Raw genomic sequence first — 20,418 nt, 5'->3', positions numbered from 1 at the left:
ACATACTGAATATGCCATGGGGAGTTGACCAGACTCTGAGGGCAGGATACTTTTGGTAGCCTGCCAGTTTCTCCAGAGTAAGAACTAGATAATAAGATGTCACACAGCCACGAATGTGGCCACATACTTCCAGGAGCTGGGTTTTATAGTCTCTGGGTCTTGGCTGTTTATGGGATTACAGGGCGCCAGGGCGTGAGTGTAACGCCTACATACTGGAGGATGGGGTGGAGGAGGCCCACCTACAAAATCTGGGTGGACAAAAGGAGAGAGAGAACACAGGGGATTGCCCTGCCACAGAGACGGGGGGATGGGGGGATGGGGGTGGGAGGGATATTATCCATGGTGGTGGAAAATGGGCACTGGTGGAGGGATGGGTATCTGATCATTGTATAATTGAAACCAAAGCACAAAAAAATTGTAAATCTACAACTTTAAAAAAAATAAAATAAAATAAAGGGGAAAAAAAAAATAAATAAATAAAAGCAGTAAAAAAAAAAAAAAAAAAAATCTGGGTGGAGGAGGCCCAGTCCCGATCCAAGCAGGCTTGGAGATCTACGCCCCGGGTCCCGCACATGGGTTCCTCTGCCGGTTCCTTCATGCATGAGGCTCGTCCGAACATGTGAAGAGTGGTCTTAAACATGGCTGTGGCTGGAACCAGAGGTCTTCAGCTACCGGGATTCTGCTGGGGGCGGGGAGGGAAATTCAACCCGCCCTCCTCCAAGGGGCCCCAGTGAGGATGGTCAGGCGTGGAGGCAGGAGACTACGCTGTTGTCTTCTGGGAGCTGGGTTTTATGGTCTCTGGGTCTTGGCCGTTGATGGTATTACACAGCGCTGGGAGCAGTTGATGGGTGTAATGCCTACATGCTGGAGGATGGGGGATCTGGGTGGAGGAGGCCCAGTCCCTATCTGAGCCGGCTTGGAGATCTAAGCCCCGGGTCCTGCACACCTGGATTTCTCTGCCAGCTCCTTCATGCATGAGGCTTGTCCGAACATGTGGAGTGTGGTCTTAACATGTCTGTGGCTGGAACCGGAGGTCTTCAGTTGCCGGGGCTCTGCTTGGGGCAGAGAGGGAAAGTCAACTTGCCCTCCTTCAAGGGGCCCTGGTGAGGACAGCCAGACTTACTTCTGTTCTAGTTTTATTTTCATTCCCTCTACTTTGGCCTTCATTTTTTACTAGTTTCTTAAGATTGAAATTATGTCATTTTTATATAGCTCAACCATTTTTTTCTGATGAAATTATATATTGCTATGAACATGCCTCTTAGTATTGCATTTTCTGTGTCTCATATGTTCAGGTGGCTTGTATCTTCATTCTCTGTCATTTACAAAAAATTGTTGTCTTTTATTTTCTTTTTGGGTCACACCCAGCAATGCACATGGGCTACTACTGGCTCATGCACTCAGGAATTACTCCTGGCAGTGATCACGGGACCATATGACGGGACCATATGGGATGCTGGGAATTGAACCCTGGTTGTCCACGTGCAAGGCAAATGCCCTACCCTCTGTGCTTTGCTCCAGTCCCAAGAATTTGTTGTCTTATCCAACAATTTTCTTGTCTTATTCTTTTTGACCCAGTGGTTGTTCAATAGTATGTGTTTAATTTCTAAGTGTTTGAGAATTTTCAGGATTTCCTTTCTGCTTGGTAGCATTGTGGACTGAACAGAGATGTCCTTTTTTTACCATTGCTTGTTTTGGACAAGTGACCACTTTTTTTGTGTCTTAGCATTTGGTCTGTCCTTGAAAATGCTGCAGGTACAGTGAAAAAGAATGTGTATTTGTTTTGTGTGTGTGTGGCATGGTGGTGGTGGGAGGGGAGTAGAGAGCTCTGTACATGTCTGTTAATCTCAATTCTTTGAATTTTTATTAGGGCTGTTGTTTTCTTATTGATTTCCTATCTGGTTGATATGTCCAGTGACGAGAATAGTATCCTACTACTACTAAAGTCTTCCATCACTGTTGTATTGCTACTATTAATGTGTCTTTTCAGGTCTTTAAACCTTCACTGCCCCTTTGTTCTGTATATGTTGATACAATTAAGTCCTCTTGATGCGCTAATTCTCAATCAATATATAATGTCCATCAGTATTTCTTACTTCTTAAATTACAACTTTGTTTTGTCTGGTAGAAATAGTCATGCTTTGAAAACTGCCATTTGCCTGTATGATTGTTTTCCAGCCTTTCACTCTAAACTAATGTTATGAAAATTCTAGTGCCTGTTGAAAGTTTTGGATGGTGGCATTTTCTTCCTGATCCATATGATTTTTGCTTCAAGAGTTCAATATAATTGAGAGAAATTACTGACATCAAGAGTTTATGATGGTGATGCCCTTTTCCTATTAGAATTTTGGGTATTTTTGGAGTTCAGTTTTTCTTTTGGATTTTTCTTTTTGTTTGCTTACTCTTTGATATTACTGTTTTATTCAGCAAACTATTTCTGCTTGTCTTGGTTGCATTTGAATTCTTTAAATTTTTCTACTTTAAAGATTACCATATACCTTTACATTTGAAGTTTTGGCTTATTTCACATGTTATATTCAAAGCAAGTAAGTCACAAGTTCCTTTTCGGAAGTCCTCTTTATTACTCTTATTTCCTGCATTTTTTGCTTTCTATGAATTTTTCTGATTCTTACGAGGGGTTTCCTTACATTTTGTAGAATATCATTTAGTAATTCCTGCCATGCTGGTTCTGAGGCAATGAATGCCTTTAGCTATTTGTCTGAAATGGTTTTTACTACACCTTTAAAGAAATAATCTGGTAGGATAGACAATTTTTCCTATGGCATTTTTTTTCACTGAGGACTTTTAACATATATCATTTCTTTCTGGCATATAGTTTCATCTGAGAAATTCAGTGGAACATTTTATGGGTATTCCTTTATATGAGAATATTTGTTTTCACCCTAGCTGTTTTTAGGAGTATTTTTTTTAATTCTTTCCATTTTGATTGAATTCTTTCCATTTTGATTATAATCAAAATGGAAATTCTTGGTGTTCTTCTACTTGAATTAATTTTGTTTGGAACTCTTTGTGTTTCCTAGCTAAAGATACATGTATCCTTCCTCAGATTGGGGAAACTCAGCTCTTCTTTTTCTCACCAGCATTCATTCTTCTTCAAGTGTCCCTATGATGTGACTGATATTTATATTGATGCTAATCTTAGGGATCAGTATACATCTCTTGTGTTTCCTGAATTTTTAAAAAGTCCTTTATTTTTACTATTTTTTTGTTGATGGTGTCTACTTTGTCCCCATGGTCACTGATCAAATTGACTTTTTAAAAGTCAAACCTTGTCTAAAATCTTTTCTAAAAGTCAAATATTTTCTAGAAAAGTCCAAATATTTTCTAAAATTGTTTTTGAAAGTGTAAAAAGTTCTGTGTGATTATTGGCCCTCCTGGGCTTTTGTCCCCTTCTATCTAAGCGATACATTTATTTTGTTATTGACTGGTGACATATGAGAGCTGAGGTGGAGACCTGAGTATGATCTGGCTTGAGTGATGATCAGGAACTCATACTTACCAAATTGCACGAGACTATGGCTTTGAGATCATGTGGATCTGGGTACCTGCTGATATTCTGTGATCAAACCAAACCTATAATTACTACAAAACTACTGGGAATTTGCAGGCATAAGCTTGATGTATCAGCATATCCCTATGTTCCGAAGATCACAGTTTCAGATGTTTTATAGTGGTTGTGGTGTTCAGATGCTCATCAGGCTGGGACAGTAACTGAAGTTCATGATTATGAGCACCCAATAGCAGGAGTGTCATGAAGCAGCCCTAGAATTAACGTATTTTGAGTTTGCTGGTGCCTGGCACTCCACACTACCAGCCTCTAACTAGCCCGAGTTCCACCCTAAGGTTGATCAGATCTTGGATGAATATGAGCACAGCAGAAAAACGTAGATCAGAAGCCAGATTTCCATAATTTAGACAGGAGGCTCCTTATTGAGCGTACTCTTTCATTCCACTGCTTATAATCTGATAGCTGGGGTGGTAGATGAAGTGTTGGTTGGTTTATTCTGACTGCTGAGGGTTTATTACTTTCATTCCACTATTCCACCCTCCCTCATATTAAGATGGTAGAACTTGCCCTCAGGATGATTCCTGTTCATCGAGGGCTCAGTGCTATCTGCTGGTTTGCAGGGCTACTGAGAGCACTCATTCATACATTGCCTGCCTTAAATATTATCCCCAGCTTAAGTTTCATAAGAGTGGATTTTGATACTGGTGCACTGATTTTTTCAGCTCTTCTATCCTTTTTTTTCGGGGCTAAGTTCCAGTCTTTCATCCATCCCTTTCCCATATGGCTGGACTCCTCAAGTTTGAAATCAGCTCAACTCTGTGTTCAACAGAAGAGAATCTACCACATATGGCATTGGATTCTTCATTGAGTTTTCTTAACTGTACTCCATGAAAGTTATTTTTGTTTAATTTCAATCAAATGCGTTTTCTTTTTTACTATTGCGGGTATGCTCTCAAATTGCTCAAATTTTTGTTTCCTTGGGACTATTTTCTCTAGTGTTTGGTCAATTTAAAACATAGTTATGCAGATTCTATGAGCAGACTATAATTGAGAAAAATTAAGCAAACTCATTTTTATGTTGGTATAGTGATTGAATAGATAAGGATAGGTGGAAAGTCCAATTCTCATGTTGGTTCCATATATATATATTTATTTATTTATTCTTATGATAGTTTATATATGTGTGTATATACATATATATACATACACACACATACATATATATATATATATATAGTGCCACAGCTGGCAGTGGTCAGGACTTATTCTTGACTCTGTACTCAGGGTGCACTCCTGTCAGAGCTCAGAGAACCATATAGGGTGTCAGGGATCAAACTCCGCTCAGCAAGGCATGCAAATACCCTAACACTACACTATCTTTCCAGTCCTGTTCCTTATATTTTAAAAAACAATATTCAGAGAAATTTTAGAAAATGCATACATTTCTTAAAACACAATATTTTTATTACACTGGCTAACTAAGTGATATTTTTTTTAAAAATAAGAATTGGTACTTGGCAAGGAGATATCTACATGACCAAGAATATGTTCTTATTTTAAGAAATAATGTAAGATATTTTCTAAGGTGGGCTCTTAAGTTTCTACTTTTTGAAAAATGCACTAGTTTTTTCTTTTGAAAATCATATAGTCTATAGATATTTTCTATAATCTAAAAAATGTAGTAATATTTATCATGTGATAAACAGAAACCATGATTTGAGGCCACAGGGTCTAAAATAGTTCATATAAAACTAGTTCCGATGTAGATTTTCAGTAGTTCTTAGTTTCTTTAATATCTTCTTTTTTGCCACCATTTGAAAAATACTGTTTCTTTTATTTTATTTTATTTTATTTGTAGGAGTACTGCTATGTATTCAGCCACTGATTAGCTGATTGAATTGGGCATGAACTCCACCTTAATTTTTTAAAATTTTATTTATTTTTTTCTTTTTATATTTATTTAATCACTGTGGGAAAAGTTACTAAGCTTTTAGGTTTAAGTCTCGGTCATACAATGATCAAACACCTTTTTCTTCACCAGTACTCATTTTTCACCACCAAGAACCCATATACCCCCCATCCTACCCCTCCAAATGCCTGTGAGGCAGATGATTTCACTTAACTCTTCTCTACATTGATTACATTCATTATTTCAACAAAAGATGCACCATTATTGTTTAGAATTTCCCCCCCAACAATCAGAATTGCTGAAAAGGCATTGTGAAATATTTTGTTTTCTATAGCTGGTTATGAGAATCATATAATGTCACGCTGCCACGATTTTGGATTTCTGCAAAGAGCCAGATAATTATGAGATTGGTTTCTGTGTGTCTGGTGTTATGGCCATGCTGGAGAGCCACTTGTGGGGGTCAGTAGGGCGTGAAGGACGTGCCAGTACCGCCCCTCCTTCCCATGAGACTGCAGTTGCCCCGTCACTGATGGCTCATATCTGGCTTTCCTATAAGCTCTGAGGCGGCGCCCACCTTGCTGCCAGGGGGGGAAAAGGCAGAAAGGAGCAACACCCTCCCTGGGAGGTATGGCGCCATAGTTTAACACATGGTCCATTCACTTTTCTGCCGCAAGCTGCCGGGTTCTGGATTAAGTCCTTTTGCCTCTGGAGCCATGGCCATGCCAGAGAGCCGCTTGTGGGTGGCAACTCATGACCTCAGTAGGGCGTGAAGGACAAGCCGGTATACCGTCCCCCTTCCCATGAGACTGCAGTTGCCCCTTGACCACCGACTCATACCTGGCTCCTTAATAAGCTCTGAGCCGGCAGCCACCTTGTATGCAGTACAGATACATTTCTGCCAGAAGCAGCTGGGTTTCAAGATTTGTTTCTGAGTCTCCGGTATCAGGGCCATTAATCAGCTTGATCAGGAGCCAGAGAGGTCATTAGTAGGCGGTAACTCGAGGTTCTCGTTGGGATGGGGAGAAAGAGCCAGCGCCACCCCCTTGTGGTGAGGTCCCCTGTGTCTCATCACTGCAGGCCCAAACCTGACTGTCCAGTGGCCTCTGGAGGATGATGGTCACCGGGCCGCCAGGGGGAACAGGCCAAGGCATGAAACCTATTCCCACCTGGGTTGGCCCAGCACCGGTAACCTACTGCAGGGGTTGGACACATTTCTGTCAAAAGCTGCTGGGTTTTGAGATTTGTTTCTGAGTCTCTGGGACCATGGCTGTTAAGCAGTTCAATCAGGAACCAGAGAGGCCATGCCTCCAATTATATAGCTGAGCCGGAGGTGGTTTGTGAGTGTGTCTCCCACATACCTAACTTTTGGCCGTTTACTTTCTTGGTAAACTTTGCCCCAAGTTTTTGGGGTCTGGCCAAAGGCACAGCAGCAATTTTGGGGTATCTGAATGTCTGATGTTGCCATCAGATGCTGCTGATGCACTCACCTCACAGGTACAGATTGACCTGCTGGTGGCACCATACCCCCGAAAAATCCTGTTTCTTAACTGCCCGTAGATGAATCTCTGTAGAAGGCTTTTAGGAGATTACTGCTATAAGGTAAACTTTATACTACAAGGCCTTCAAGGCCTTTATAGCCTAATACAAGGCATTGACAGAAAGATACAGTAAATATAACTTTATTACGCATAGAACATGCTCCATGTCTTAGTATGCATGCCTATCAATGTAATAGAAAGAAGAGAAGTAAAAAAAAATTACAAATAGGAATTTGTGGACTAGAAATTGTTGGAACTGTCAAAATGAGCTCTTGAGACAGATGGTTTCTGGTTGAGAAAATGGCAAGGGTGTGGTTTGAGCCAAGAAGATGGTAGATAATTGGTCAACATGAAGACATTGGAGGTTCTAGCAGGGTAGCATTGGACATAGGATCTGAGAGCAGAGAAGAGCAGATAAGAGAGCATATATGAGAGCATGTAAATTTGAGCTTGATATATAAAAAAAATCTCTGATAACAGATATATGACTACTCATTCATTGGAATTCTTTTATAGCAATAACTGGCAATAATAGTTTCAAAATTAATTTTTTCAAATGACCCTCCTGGGAATATATGATTCTATCCAACTTAACATCTAAGTGTTGTATTTTTTAAATCCCTGGAGAAAATATTTCCAAACATTTTGTCTGTTGTCATAGATGCTTCAAGACTAAAAGAGAAAAACAGAAAGACTTTAAGACTTTCAAGACAGAGAGGAAAAAAAATAATTCAAAGAGAACACGAGATGGCAGCAGTTATATCATATGAAGACAAAGATTAAGGAAAGAAAAACATTTGAAATTATTTTTAAGGTTAAATGTATTTAGCTATTTTTTATGTGCTTTAAATTCCTTTTCAGTTCAGAGATTACTCAGTCATTGGCTTCAAGCTTCACAGCACATCTGAGATTCATTCTGAATGTAGTAAAAATCTTACTCCATTACATGCGATTATTTCCTAAAATAAATCTGTTACTGTTTTCTGCATATTATTGTGTCTCTGTGTTATCTGAAGCAGAAGAGTTTTGGATGGTGCAAATTTGTTTTAAATGTTCCAGCATTTCTTTTTCTCTCTCTTCTAGTCTTTCGTCCTTCAATTCCCACCTAAAATAAAAAAAAATCACATCTTAGTATTTTTGTAGTTTCCAAACTAGAGTCATCACTCAGTTACTCAAGATTTGAATCATATATAGTCACTGGTTTATTGAAACATTTTTTTTGCTTTGTTCATTCTTTTCCTGATTGCCTTTTGGCAACACAATTCAGCACAATTCACTTCTACAGAGACAGTCTGTAGAATGAGAGAAGAAAAGGAGAATAAAACCAGCCCCAGTGAAGGGCAGAGTTTTTTAAGTATTGTTTGAAATAAAGTTACTACATTTCTAGATTTTCACCTTGGATATGGCTTATCAGGGTCAACATGTAAGGAAACAAAATCTATGATCATTAATTAGAAGGCATTTTTTCATAACATTTTTACCTCACTGATCAACTATCAATCTTTTTAAGCTTTTCAGGAAGACTTGGGGAGAAGAGGATCACTACTTTAAATAAAATATACCATAGAGGAAGGTTAGCCTTTTCCAAGAAATAATATCAGGTTTGAAGTAATCAGGTTAAACTGCTTTGGAAAAAATTCAGCAAAGTACTAGCAACTTTCTATAGAACAAAATGAGTCAGAAAGAACGGGATAGACACACTGTCACTGTCACTGTCCTCCCGTTGTTCATCGATTTGCTCGAGCTGGCCCAGTAACGTCTCCATTGGAGACTTTGTTGTTACTGTGTTTGGCATATCGAATACATCACGGGGGTTTTCCAGGCTCTGCCGTGCGGGCGAGATACTCTCGGTAGCTTGCCGGGCTCTCCGAGAGGGGCGGAGGAATCGAACTCGGGTCGGCCATGTTGGCTGCGTGCAAGGCAAACACCCTACCGCTGTGCTATTGCTTCAGCCCCGGGATAGACACAGAAAGATTGCATTCATCTGGGGAACATAAAGTAACAAAATCAGAGACTAACACCCAGGAATGGCCGAGATTAGTACCAGGATTTTTGCGCTATGACTTGGAGGCCAGCCACATGTGCTAGGGGAAAAGGAAGCTCAGATAGAGAAGGGAGCACCAAATAAAGGATGTTGGGAGAATCTCCCAGGATGGGAGAAACATGTTGAAAGTAGACTATAGACCAAACATGATTGCCACTCAATGCCTCTCTTGCAAGCCACAGGACCCAAAAGGAGAGAGAGAGAACAAAAGGGAATGCCCTGCCACAGAGGCAGGGTGAGATGGGGGGACTGGGGGTGGGAGGGATGCTGGGACCCGTGGTGGTGGATGATGGCCACTGGTGGAGGGATGGGTACTTGATCATTGTATAACTGAAACCCAAGCACAAAAATTTGTAGGTCTATAACTGTACCTCATGGTGTTTCACTAATAAAAATTTAAAGTAAAAAAAATATGTCTTTGGAGGCTGGTTGAGTGGGAAGGAGAATTAAAAACCGAATTAGTACTCATTGAGGGATAAAACAAAATGATAGAATATAGATAATATTGCAAAATAATTATCACAATAATCGGGATACAGTTAGTCCTTCTTTCTCCTCTTTCCCTCTCATATATTCTACCTTTCCAGGACTGCCAGGGCATGCAACACAAAACACCCAACAAGGAATTTTCTGCATAGATTCTGCCCCTAACCCCCACTAATTCCTATTTTACCATCTATCATGATCTGCTGTCATATAAAGGTTTTAAAACTAAGGTTGATACATCTCAAAAGACATTCAGTTGATAAAAGGATCACAGGGTTTCTAACAAAGAAGCAGCTGGCCTATTAATGTCATCTGGACATAATGTCTCCCCGCTTAAACAGCCAGGAAAGCACATTCATTTTAGAGTGGGATTTTTCTCAATTTGAATAGTCAAAGGAAAACTTGGGCATTACAAGTTCCTTAGATGCTTCCTAATACAATTCTTTTCCCGGTCCGAAACTTTATTAGGAAGTATCTATGGATCCATGAAACCCCTGTGGGTTTGCTGGGCTCAGAATGCTTTAGGAGGTTGAGAAAAGAGTAGCGAGAAAGAAAGGGGGAATACAATCTAACAGATTAAACGTGGCTTTAATTTATATCTCTTCTTCATCCTCTGCTTGGAATTCTCTCATCTGATAGCCCAAATCTTGGCTGGAAATAAACATTTCTTTTTCTGGATGTCCGAGTTATGTCATTAGCTCTATGGATTTTAATAGTGAAAGATATTCCACCACTACACTGTTTAAAGTCAGAAGGGGGTAATTTTTCTAAAATCAGCATTTTGGGGTTTCTAATTTATCCTAAAAGATCACCTACTAATGCTTTCGTGGTATTTTAAAGATAAAAACTACCACAACCCATTTTATTATTATTTGGTTTTGGGGCCACATCCAGCAGTGCCTTTGGTTTATGCCACGGAATAAATTCTGGCAGAATTTGGGGGATCATATGTAGTGCTGGGGATTAAACTAAATTCAACTGTGCACAAGGCAAGTACCATACCCAATTGTACTATCTCTAAAGTTCCACTACAAACCCATTTTGTGTAGGTGAAATTGGACATCATTAATTTGTATGTCAAACTGAACAACTTCTAAGCAGAAAATAATTAACAAAAAATGATCTGATCACTTGATCACTTGACTTCCCATTAATCATTGATTTGCTCGAGTGGGTGCCAGTAACATCTCCATTCATCCCTATCACATGCTAGTGTGACCCAATGGCGTCTGTTCGTTCTAGGAACACGAAGAGCCTCAAACCGATGGTTCAGGGTCTTGATGAAGAAGTCTGACCATCTTGTAGGTGGGTGGCCATGCAGTCTTTTGATGTCCCGTGGAATCAAGTCGGTAACGGCTCTAGTCCAGTGGTTGTCTCCAAATCTCATTACGTGTCCAGCCCATCTGATTTTTGATGCCTTGGCAAACGAGACAGCGTCCCTGATTCTTGATCATCAATGGATGTCGGAACTCTGGATTCTTTCTCTCATTTGAGTGAAACGTGATATTCCAAGCATAGCTCTTTCTATTCTTCTTTGGGAGACCTGAATAGCGTTCTCATCCTGTTTGCGTAGGGCCCAGGTCTCTGAGGCATATGTTAATGCAGGAAAAACAGTGGAATCAAAGACATGTGCCTGGATCCCGGAGCTGGAGTTTCTTCGCCCTATTAGCTATTTCTTCGATGAACAAAAATGATTTAGGTAGCACTAATTATATATTTCCAAGATCAGAAGAGATCGGGTGCATTCAGGGTATGTTAGGGCTGGAGCAATAGCACAGTGTGTAGGGCGTTTGCCTTGCACATGGCTGACAGGGCCGACCAGAGTTTGATTCCTCCACCCCTCTCAGAGAGCCCGGCAAGCTACCAGAGTATCTCGCCCGCACGGCAAAGCCTGGCAAGCTACCCATGATGTATTCAGTATGCCAAACATAGTAACAAGTCTCACAATGTTACTGCCACTTGAAAAAATTGATGAACAATGGGAGGACAGTGACAGTGACAATTATATGTTGGGGCGCTGTTTTATATACTTGACATATCACTCTAAACAGCATATACAAAATGTTATTCCCATTCTACAGATGAGTAAGCTATAACACAGAATGCGATAGCACAGCGGTAGGGCGTTTGCCTTGCACGCAGCCAACATGGCCGACCCGAGTTCGATTCCTCGGCCCCTCTCGGAGAGCCCGGCAAGCTACCGAGAGTATCTCACCCGCACGGCAGAGCCTGGCAAGCTCCCCGTGACGTATTCGATATGCCAAACACAGTAACAACAAAGTCTCCAATGGAGACGTTACCCAAATATATTTGGATTAAATTCAAGGCATTAATCTCAGGACTCTATGCTTGCAAATTAAATCATAGTTTGAAAACCATTTAATAGTTATCATTAATTACTGTTCAAAGCAGTTTAAATATTTTGCTTGCTTAAAGTATTGCCTGATTTGAGCTAGATATATAAAGAACTTTCTGAAATCCTTGTAAATACTCTTAAAAAATCAAAACAAAAAAATTAAGTTTTTCATTTTTTCTTCCTTGTAAAGGTACTAATATTGTCTTATTTAAATGAATTATTTCATGAATATCAACAGAACAAAATATGTAATATGCATATAAATATTTTGATCACTGTCTCCACTTGTGAAAACTGAAAGCACAATCTTTGCTTCATTAAAAATCTGTATGATTAATGTAATTTAAATGAATTGTATACATAATAGGATCCAAGATGAGAATTTCTGAAGCTTCATGACAATAGATTCCTCACAGTATGATTAAGCTGTTACTAATTAATGACATTAGGCACAGTTATTCACCTACCACAACCATCTTATATTTTGTCTGTGCCTTTTAGGAATAAATCATTTTGTAAGAGAATAAGAAATTATAACAATTATGGGCGAAAAATTGCTATACATCCCTAATAATTTTACTTTATTTAAGTAAAAGCATTAGGAATTGAAAATGCACATTTTATTATTTACCACAATCACTTTTATATCACACTTCTATAGTTTACTTGGTTCTATTTTGGGGGAAGTGTCTATACGCAGTGATGCTCAAGGATCACAGATGGTTGGGCTCAGGGGACCATTGTAGTATAGGGTATCCAGTCCTCCTGCTCATTGAACTACTTCTCAGTCGATAATGTCCATAAATTCTTAAGACAAGCAAATATCTAATTCCTCCCTAATTTTATGTTTTATTAATACAGCAAAAATGAGTCAGTTCTATTAAAAAGAAAAAGACTGAAAGAAAGAACAATCAATTTTCTGAACACCATTGACTGGGAAATCTTTCCTTTTGGTGGGGAGGGGCAGTACACTCTGCAGTGCTCAGGCCTTACTCCTGGCTCTGAGCTAAGACATCATTCCCTGTGGGGCTTGGGGGACCATGTAAAATGCATGAAGTCAAACCTAGGTCAGCCATGTGTAAAGCAAATGCTCTATGTGCTGTACTATTGTTCCAGTCCTGACTGGGAAATCTGTTTAAACAGTCAATCCCTAGTTTCCTATAAAATATTTCATTTCTGTAGTAGAGCATGTCCCTTCAAAAATCAGAAAATGATCAGAAAATATTCAAACCAATGCATTCTAGTTTTCCCAAAAAAAGGTTAATAGGGTCGTTATAATTTTTGCTTTTCCTGACTTTTTCCTGACTTTGGCAACCAAGTACTTTTAATCTTCCACCTTCCTACTCTGAAAAAAGAAGTCTAAACTAACCCCAAGTGTCTGGAATAAGTTCTGAGCTATGCCAGGTGTGGTCTCAAAACCATACACACCCAAAATAATATTAATAATAATAATAATATTTTGCTAATGAGGTGGGCTAGGGAGAGCAAGAGACCTGGTGACACTGGTGGTGTCTTTGGGGTTCAAATGTTGAATGCCCAAAAACTCTACTATGAACAGCTTTGTAAACCAAGAACAAAAGGAAGGGGATAAGGAAGAAGAAATAGGAAAGAAGTTCATCTTTCAAAAAACAAATTATGTCAGTGTTAAAAATAAGAAGGACTAGGTCTCGAAGAAAGCATGGTGAAGAGGGAAATCCAAATCAAGACAACACTGAGATACCAACTCACAGCAGTAAGAATGGCACATATCAAAAATAATGGGAACAATCTGTGTTGATGGGGATGTGGTGGAAAAGGAACTCTCATCAGCTGCTTGTGGAAATATGTAGTCTGGTTGAACCCCTATAGAAAACAGTATGAAGGGTTCTTAGCAAATTTACAATTAAGCTACCCTGTGACTCAGCAATTGCACGTTTGAGTATCAACCCCCAGGACAGAAAAACATTCATTCAAAAGGATGTATGTACACCACTATTCATTGCACTCAGTATAGTATCTAAGATGTGGAATCAACTTACATGTCCACCAATAGATCAGTAGATCATGAGAGGTTGTATTTACACTGTCACTGTCACTGTCCTCCTGTTGTTCATCGATTTGCTCAAGTGGGCCCAGTAAATGTCTCCATTGTGACACTTGTTACTGTGTTTGGTATATCGAATACATCACGGGTAGCTTGCCAGGCTTTGACAGGCGGGCGAGATACTCTTGGTAGCTTGCCAAGCTCTCTGAGAGCAGCGGAAGAATCAAACCTGGGTCGGCCAGGTCAGCCGCGTGCCAGGCAAACGCCCCCACTGTGCTATCACTCCAACCCGGTATATATACATGATGGAATATTATGCAGATAGAAGTAATGATGAAGTGATAGCACAGCGGTAGGGCGTTTGCCTTGCACGCAGCCAGCCCGGCCGAGCCGGGTTCGATTTCTCCGCCTCTCTCGGAGATCCCGGCAAGCTACCGAGAGTATCTCGCCCCCACGGCAAAGCCTGGCAAGCTACCCATGATGTATTCAATATGCCAAACTCAGTAACAACAAGTCTCAAAAAAATGGAGATGTTACTAGGCCCGCTCTAGCAAATTGATGAACAACGGGAGGACAGTGTGTGTTTGACAGGAAGTGATGATGATATCAAGTAATTTGCAGCAACATGGATGGAACTGGGAGATGCCATGTTAAATGAAGTAAGTCGGAAGAAGAAAGACAAACACAGGAAGCACTTATATGTGGTATTTAGAGTAATGGGATGATGAAGTGCAATAGTTTAAGGGTGGGGGAGGCAGAGATCACCCCTGGCCTCAGAGTACAGGGAGGAAAAGAGAAGAAATAGGGTCAAGAGGAAGGGGATAAGAGATAGATGAGAAGCAACAGGACAGGGATCAAGGGGTCCCAGATGCATCGGTGATGTTTAGGGATGGTAGAGCTAAATAGTCAAACCACATAGAGTCAACAACATTGAAATCACAAGACCAAAACCTTAACAAACAAATTAGAAAAGTGCCCATCAAGATGGAAGGCTAGGGCTGTAGTGGGTATGGGGTATAAGAGAGAATCTTGGAACACTGGAGGAAGGAAGTTGACACTTGTAGCAGGGTTGGTGAAGGAACATTGTATGTCAAAAACCCAACTGTGAATAACTTTGTAATTCACAGTGCTTTAATAAGATAAAATTTTGAAAAATATCTTGGTTATTATATAGCTAATAGATATAGAATTAAATTTAATGTGATGTTAAACATTAAAGATCAATATGGGGTGGGGGAGGAAAAAGAATAATGAACCATAAAGTAACTTCTAAGAATCAGTTTTTCACATTTTTTTCTTTCGAATTTTTTAATGGATATTCATATATTTGTAGGTCAGGAAAAACTTTTTTTGGAAAGGGTTAAGAATTAAAAGTCCAGACAGCCACAGAAACAAGTCCTCTGCGGTCCTAACTGAGGGAAGAACAACGCCACTTAGTTAAGTAACAAAGAATCTTGAGTATGAGGTCTGAAACATTTTCTCTCCATTAGTGGGGAAAAAATCTCTCAAATCTGTGGACTCAATGGTTTCTCAGTTAAGAAATAGGCTTAGCTATCAGCCTGTCTTAGGTTTGAATATACATCCATTTTTGGAATCAGTTTGAGCTCATTTCTTAAGCCTTTTCCAGGCCTCAGTGTTCTCTCCTATACAATGGGGTCAGAATAGTTCAATTGAACACAGTGTAATTTTTTTATATATTGCCTAAGAGCAGTTTCATTCTATAATGTTAGAAGCTGGTACTTATGACAGAGACTTTATGAAACAATATACTTACACAGATAAAGTTACCTTAGATTAATAAATTTGCCTATACAAAAATACAAAAATAATAACTCCATGGCACACTGAAAGAAACTTCTTTACAGAGTTCTACAACTGTTCATGGGGGGGGGGAGTAGAAACTCACTCAGATATCTACTCTCCTTTCTTCCTGCTCTCATTTTATCTTTAGAAAAGTTGGAAATGAAAAATTAGAAATTGAGCTCCCATTTGACCCAGCAATACCACTCCTGGGAATATATCCCAGAGAGGCAAAAATGTATAGTCGAAGTGACATCTGCACTTGTTTGTTCATTGCAGCCCTCTTTACAATAGCCAGAAACTGGAAGAAACCTGAATGCCCAAGAACAGATGACTGGTTAAAGAAACTTTGGTACATCTACACAATGGAGTACTATGTAGCTCTTAGAAAAGATGAAGTCATGAAATTTACATACAAGTGGTACAATATGGAAAGTATCATGCTAAGCGAAATGAGTCAGAAAGAGAGGGATAGACATAGAAAGATTGCATTCATCTGGGGGATATAAAGTAACAAAGTATGAGATTAATACCCAAGAATAGCTGAGATTAGCACCAGGAGGATTACTCCATAACTTAGAGGCCAGCCGGGTATCCTAGAGGAAAGGGCTATTCAGATAGAGAAGGGAGCACCAAATAAAGGATGTTTGGAGGATCCTCCCAGGAGGGGAGATGCATGTCGAAAGTAGACTATGGACTGAACATGTTTGCCACTCAATGCCTCTTTTGCAGACCACAACACCCAAAAGGAGAGAGAGAACACAGGGGATTGCCCTGCCACAGAGACAGGGGGGATGGGGGGATGGGGGTGGGAGGGATATTATCCGTGGTGGTGGAAAATGGGCACTGGTGGAGGGATGGGTATCTGATCATTGTATAATTGAAACCAAAGCACAAAAAATTGTAAATCTACAACTTTAAAAAAAATAAGATAAAATAAAGGGGAAAAAAAAAAAAAAGAAAAGTTGGAAATGCACAATACCTGTTGCAAGTAGTGGTTTAATTGGAACTGCACAAAATTAGCATCATGACTGATGATCTCTCCAACTTGTTATCTAAGACCTAATTCCTTATTTCCTGGTGACTCCCTTTCTGTTTATGCTAATGTCCACCTTCCATTTTTCAAAGAAGTCAACAAAATGTAAGTTTCCAAATATTCTTTCTACAGTACATATTCTCTAAAACAAAGCAGAGATTAGCTGAACATTGCTCCAATCCTCACTTGCTCCCCAGACTGATGCAAAAATTTTTCCTTCTTGCAATAGCCCATAAAATAGTGTCTGACTCTTTAAAAAATAAATAAATAAGTAAATAAATAAAATGGGGGACCCTGTAGTGCTAAGGGCTTACTCCTGACTTTGCACTTTGGGATCACCCCTGGTGAAACTCAGGGGACTATAGGGGGTGCCAGGGATTGAACCCAGGTCAGCCAGTGTAAGACAAGAGTCCTACCTGTTCTACCATTGCTCTAGCCCTGTGTCTGACGTTTATGCACTTGGAAGCCCGCCCATACTCTGCTTCAGTTATGTCTCAAAAAGTCTGAAGTTTTAAAACTTGTACTTTTGAGAGAATATTTGCTGGCCATCATTCTAGAACAGTATTTTGTTTTTTGTTTTGGGGTTTTTTTTGTTTGTTTGTTTTTAAAACATAGATGACATTGCCTACCTATGGGGAAATTTTGGGAGCATTATTAATTGACACTGAAAAGAGTAATTCAAGGACCCAGGAAACTAAAAAACAAACAAACAAACAAACAAACAAAAAAACACTGTCCTCTCATTGTTCATTGATTTGCTTGAGCCGGCCCAGTAACGTCTCCATTTTGAGACTTGTTGTTGCTGTGTTTGGCATATGGGTGAGATACTCTCGGTATCTCCAAGAGGGGCGGAGGAATCAAACCCGGCTCAGCCGGGCTGGCTGCGCACAAGGCAAACACCCTACCGCTGTGCTATCACTCCAGCCAGGTTCGATTCCTCCACCCCCAGGAAACTAAAATAATTGAATATTTTTAATTGGACAATATAGTGGCCAGATTAAATACTATTGGACTCAAGAGAGGATAAACGTACCAGGATTAGGACATTGAGAGGGAGTTTGTGAAAGACATAGATATGGGTTGGGTCTGAAGACTAGTTCACATTTGGGGATGCAAACAGTCAACAATATCCCTTATTAAAAACATATGCCCTATAATAATGTCAAAGCATCCCTAACATTCATAATTGTAATTTAATTGATTTTAGTGTTTCCTTGCCAGGAGTATTATTTCCTGAAGAGGAGGAGTCTAAAAGCCAGGTTCTGGATTTGAATCCATTATAAGTTATAAGGCCTAAGCAAGTAAGATAAATGGGGCTTCAGATCCCTATCACTAAGGTGGAACACACACAAAAATGTGACAATAATTACAGCTTGCTTCATAAAACTGTTGAAAGGATGAGATGACTAAGTTTACATAAAATACTACACAGTTATAGAGAGATAATGACCTTTTTTTCATGGTTATTTGGCATACTGTTTAAAGTAGCAAACAGCAGAAAATATGACAGAGATTTGAGTGAAATGCATGGCTATTTTTCTTGCCTAGCAAGAGCTATTATGCAGAGGTGGTGGCTTCTGGTATTAGCTTGACAGTAATAACTTAGATATCTCTGTGGTTCTCTTGTTCTGTATCTCATGGTGCCAAGGTAGTTGTTATAACTATAGCATGGTATCTTTTTTTCGAGGCAGGAAACACAAAGTAGGAACATACCAACCTTTAGTGTCCCATTTTATTAGGGACCTTGCTACGTTCCCCCAAGCAGATATTAAATGATGTCTAGGTTTGAATCACCTCACTGCCTTTTACTATCTATGCTGTATTGGGCAAGTTTATTCACCTCTCTGTGCCTCAGTTTTCTCAAAAACAAGTAGGAATATGGTAAAAGCACAGATTTCAGTGCATTATTGAAAAGTGGTAAACTATGCATTCTAAGCACTTTGTAAGATGTTGTTTCTCAAATATGAAATCTACTTATGACAACTGACTTTCTCAGAGATCACACCTTGATGTTCTTTTCCCTATTCTTTTCCCTTCACATTGTCTTACCTGACAGATTAAACTTATTATAAATGAGAGGATAAAGTGAAGTTAAGTATTACAGTGATTTAACTTAGTGTTCAATCACACATTTCTATGACCCTTTGTCTTTCACGGAAGATGGTGCATGTTAGTTCACTCTATTCAGCCTAGCACAGCCAAGGTTGCTTTTGTTTTCTTATAATCCTGTATAAATATCTCCATCTCTGGGGGGGTGGCCAGGGGAAGGCCCCGACAGCTCTACTCCTGCCCACATTGGGGTGGGCCCCAGGTAGCTCCCCCAGGCGAGGTGGCTGGGGTCATGGGGCGGACAGTGGACAAAACGAGGGCCTAGCCTGTTGTTTGATCAGGTGCTGTTTATTCCATTCTCCCCACGTGCCTGCCTCAGTCTCTCTGAGCCTCCCATTCTAGTCTCACACTGCCCTTCATTCCCGTCTCTTCCTGTCTCTCCGAGCTCCATCTCGCAGCTTGGGCTCCCTCTCCAGGTGTCTGCTCTTGTAGTCTTCTTGTACATTCTTCTCTCTTTGTTCCCCTTGCTAGTCTCTCTGCACTCCATCTTGCTGCCCTGCTCTTTCGTACTCTCTTCCCAGCTCCCTTGCCTTTCCAACTCCCCAGCACTCTGGGCTGACATTGCCCTCAGTCTGGTAGCCAATCAACATAAGAAAGTCCCTCCTGAGGGCCCACCAAGTTCAAAGGGAACACCACCTAAGAGGTATTCCAAAGCCCTTCCTGACTGCCTCAGGCGAAATACCTTTTAAGGTGGTTTTTTCCTTTCCTTAGTCAAAAAACTCAATCAACATCTTAATACTGCTTATTTTTGTATGGACACAGTAAAAGATACATTGAGGCTGGTAGGGAAGCTCTCCTGGGAACACCTTGCCACAGACTCAGACTACAGAGCTCAGGCCAGATTAATCTTTCCTAACCCTAGCAGGGTCCGAATCTAGTTATGACTGCTTGGATCATGACAGCATTTGTTCATGACCAAGCTCTTAACTTATAGTTAAGCATTATGGCGCTTTGGCCAGGCCCATCTCAATGCCAGGGTAGCACATAGCTTACCACTTGCCCTGGTTCCATCCAGTCCCTCGTCAGGACCCTGCTTTGGGGGACACTAGGAAGTAAGGGCAGCTTAGGCTTAGGTTGAGAGAACAGATACCCAGGAGGAAAATATCACGCGAGTCATGTTAGAAAGGCATAGCATATACTGTCTTCTTGTGTCCACACAAAAAGGACATTTCTCTGAATAAACTATGCAAGGGACTTAAGGAGAAGAGAAAGACAATATTTACAAGTCAACAGAGCACAAAGAAAGAAGTTAAAAATAGACACAGGAACAGGAGTACTGTGATGGGAGCAACCCAATAAACCTAAACTACCTGCGACTATGCAGGAAGTACAAAAACATATTATCCTACATAAAAACATATTATCCTACATAATCCCTCCAATGTATTTTTAAAGTACAGTTGATAATTATGGCATTTGATCATATTACTGCCGTTTCTCCTGATATGCCAGTAAAACATTTGAATATCAAAACATATCTTGAAATTAACCTCCTGATTTAATGTTATTATTAAAAATTTATGGCTTTTTATTTATTTTTTAGTGGAGAGAAAGGGCTGCAAAGTTTAAGAAGAGAAATCCCAGAACG

At 40.0% G+C, this 20,418-nt stretch overlaps 1 protein-coding gene across 1 annotated transcript in view; it reads right to left on the bottom strand.

Annotated features, from left to right (window-relative positions):
• Positions 1–7,529: 7,529 nt before the first annotated feature.
• Positions 7,530–20,418, bottom strand: part of KIAA0825 (KIAA0825 ortholog) — a 441,165-nt gene continuing 428,276 nt past the window's right edge. Inside the window, exon 21 of the mRNA XM_056112442.1 lies at positions 7,530–8,081. Within this exon, the coding sequence (XP_055968417.1) occupies positions 7,967–8,081 (115 nt within the window). The 3' untranslated portion in view covers positions 7,530–7,966. The remainder of the gene's footprint in view (positions 8,082–20,418) is intronic.

This window comes from Sorex fumeus, unplaced genomic scaffold (genome assembly GCF_029834395.1).
Source record: "Sorex fumeus unplaced genomic scaffold, SorFum_2.1 ptg000018l, whole genome shotgun sequence".
Lineage (NCBI taxonomy): Eukaryota > Metazoa > Chordata > Mammalia > Eulipotyphla > Soricidae > Sorex > Sorex fumeus.
The sequence above is the reverse complement of the archived record's forward strand: the minus strand, read 5'-3'. Positions and strand labels throughout refer to the sequence as shown.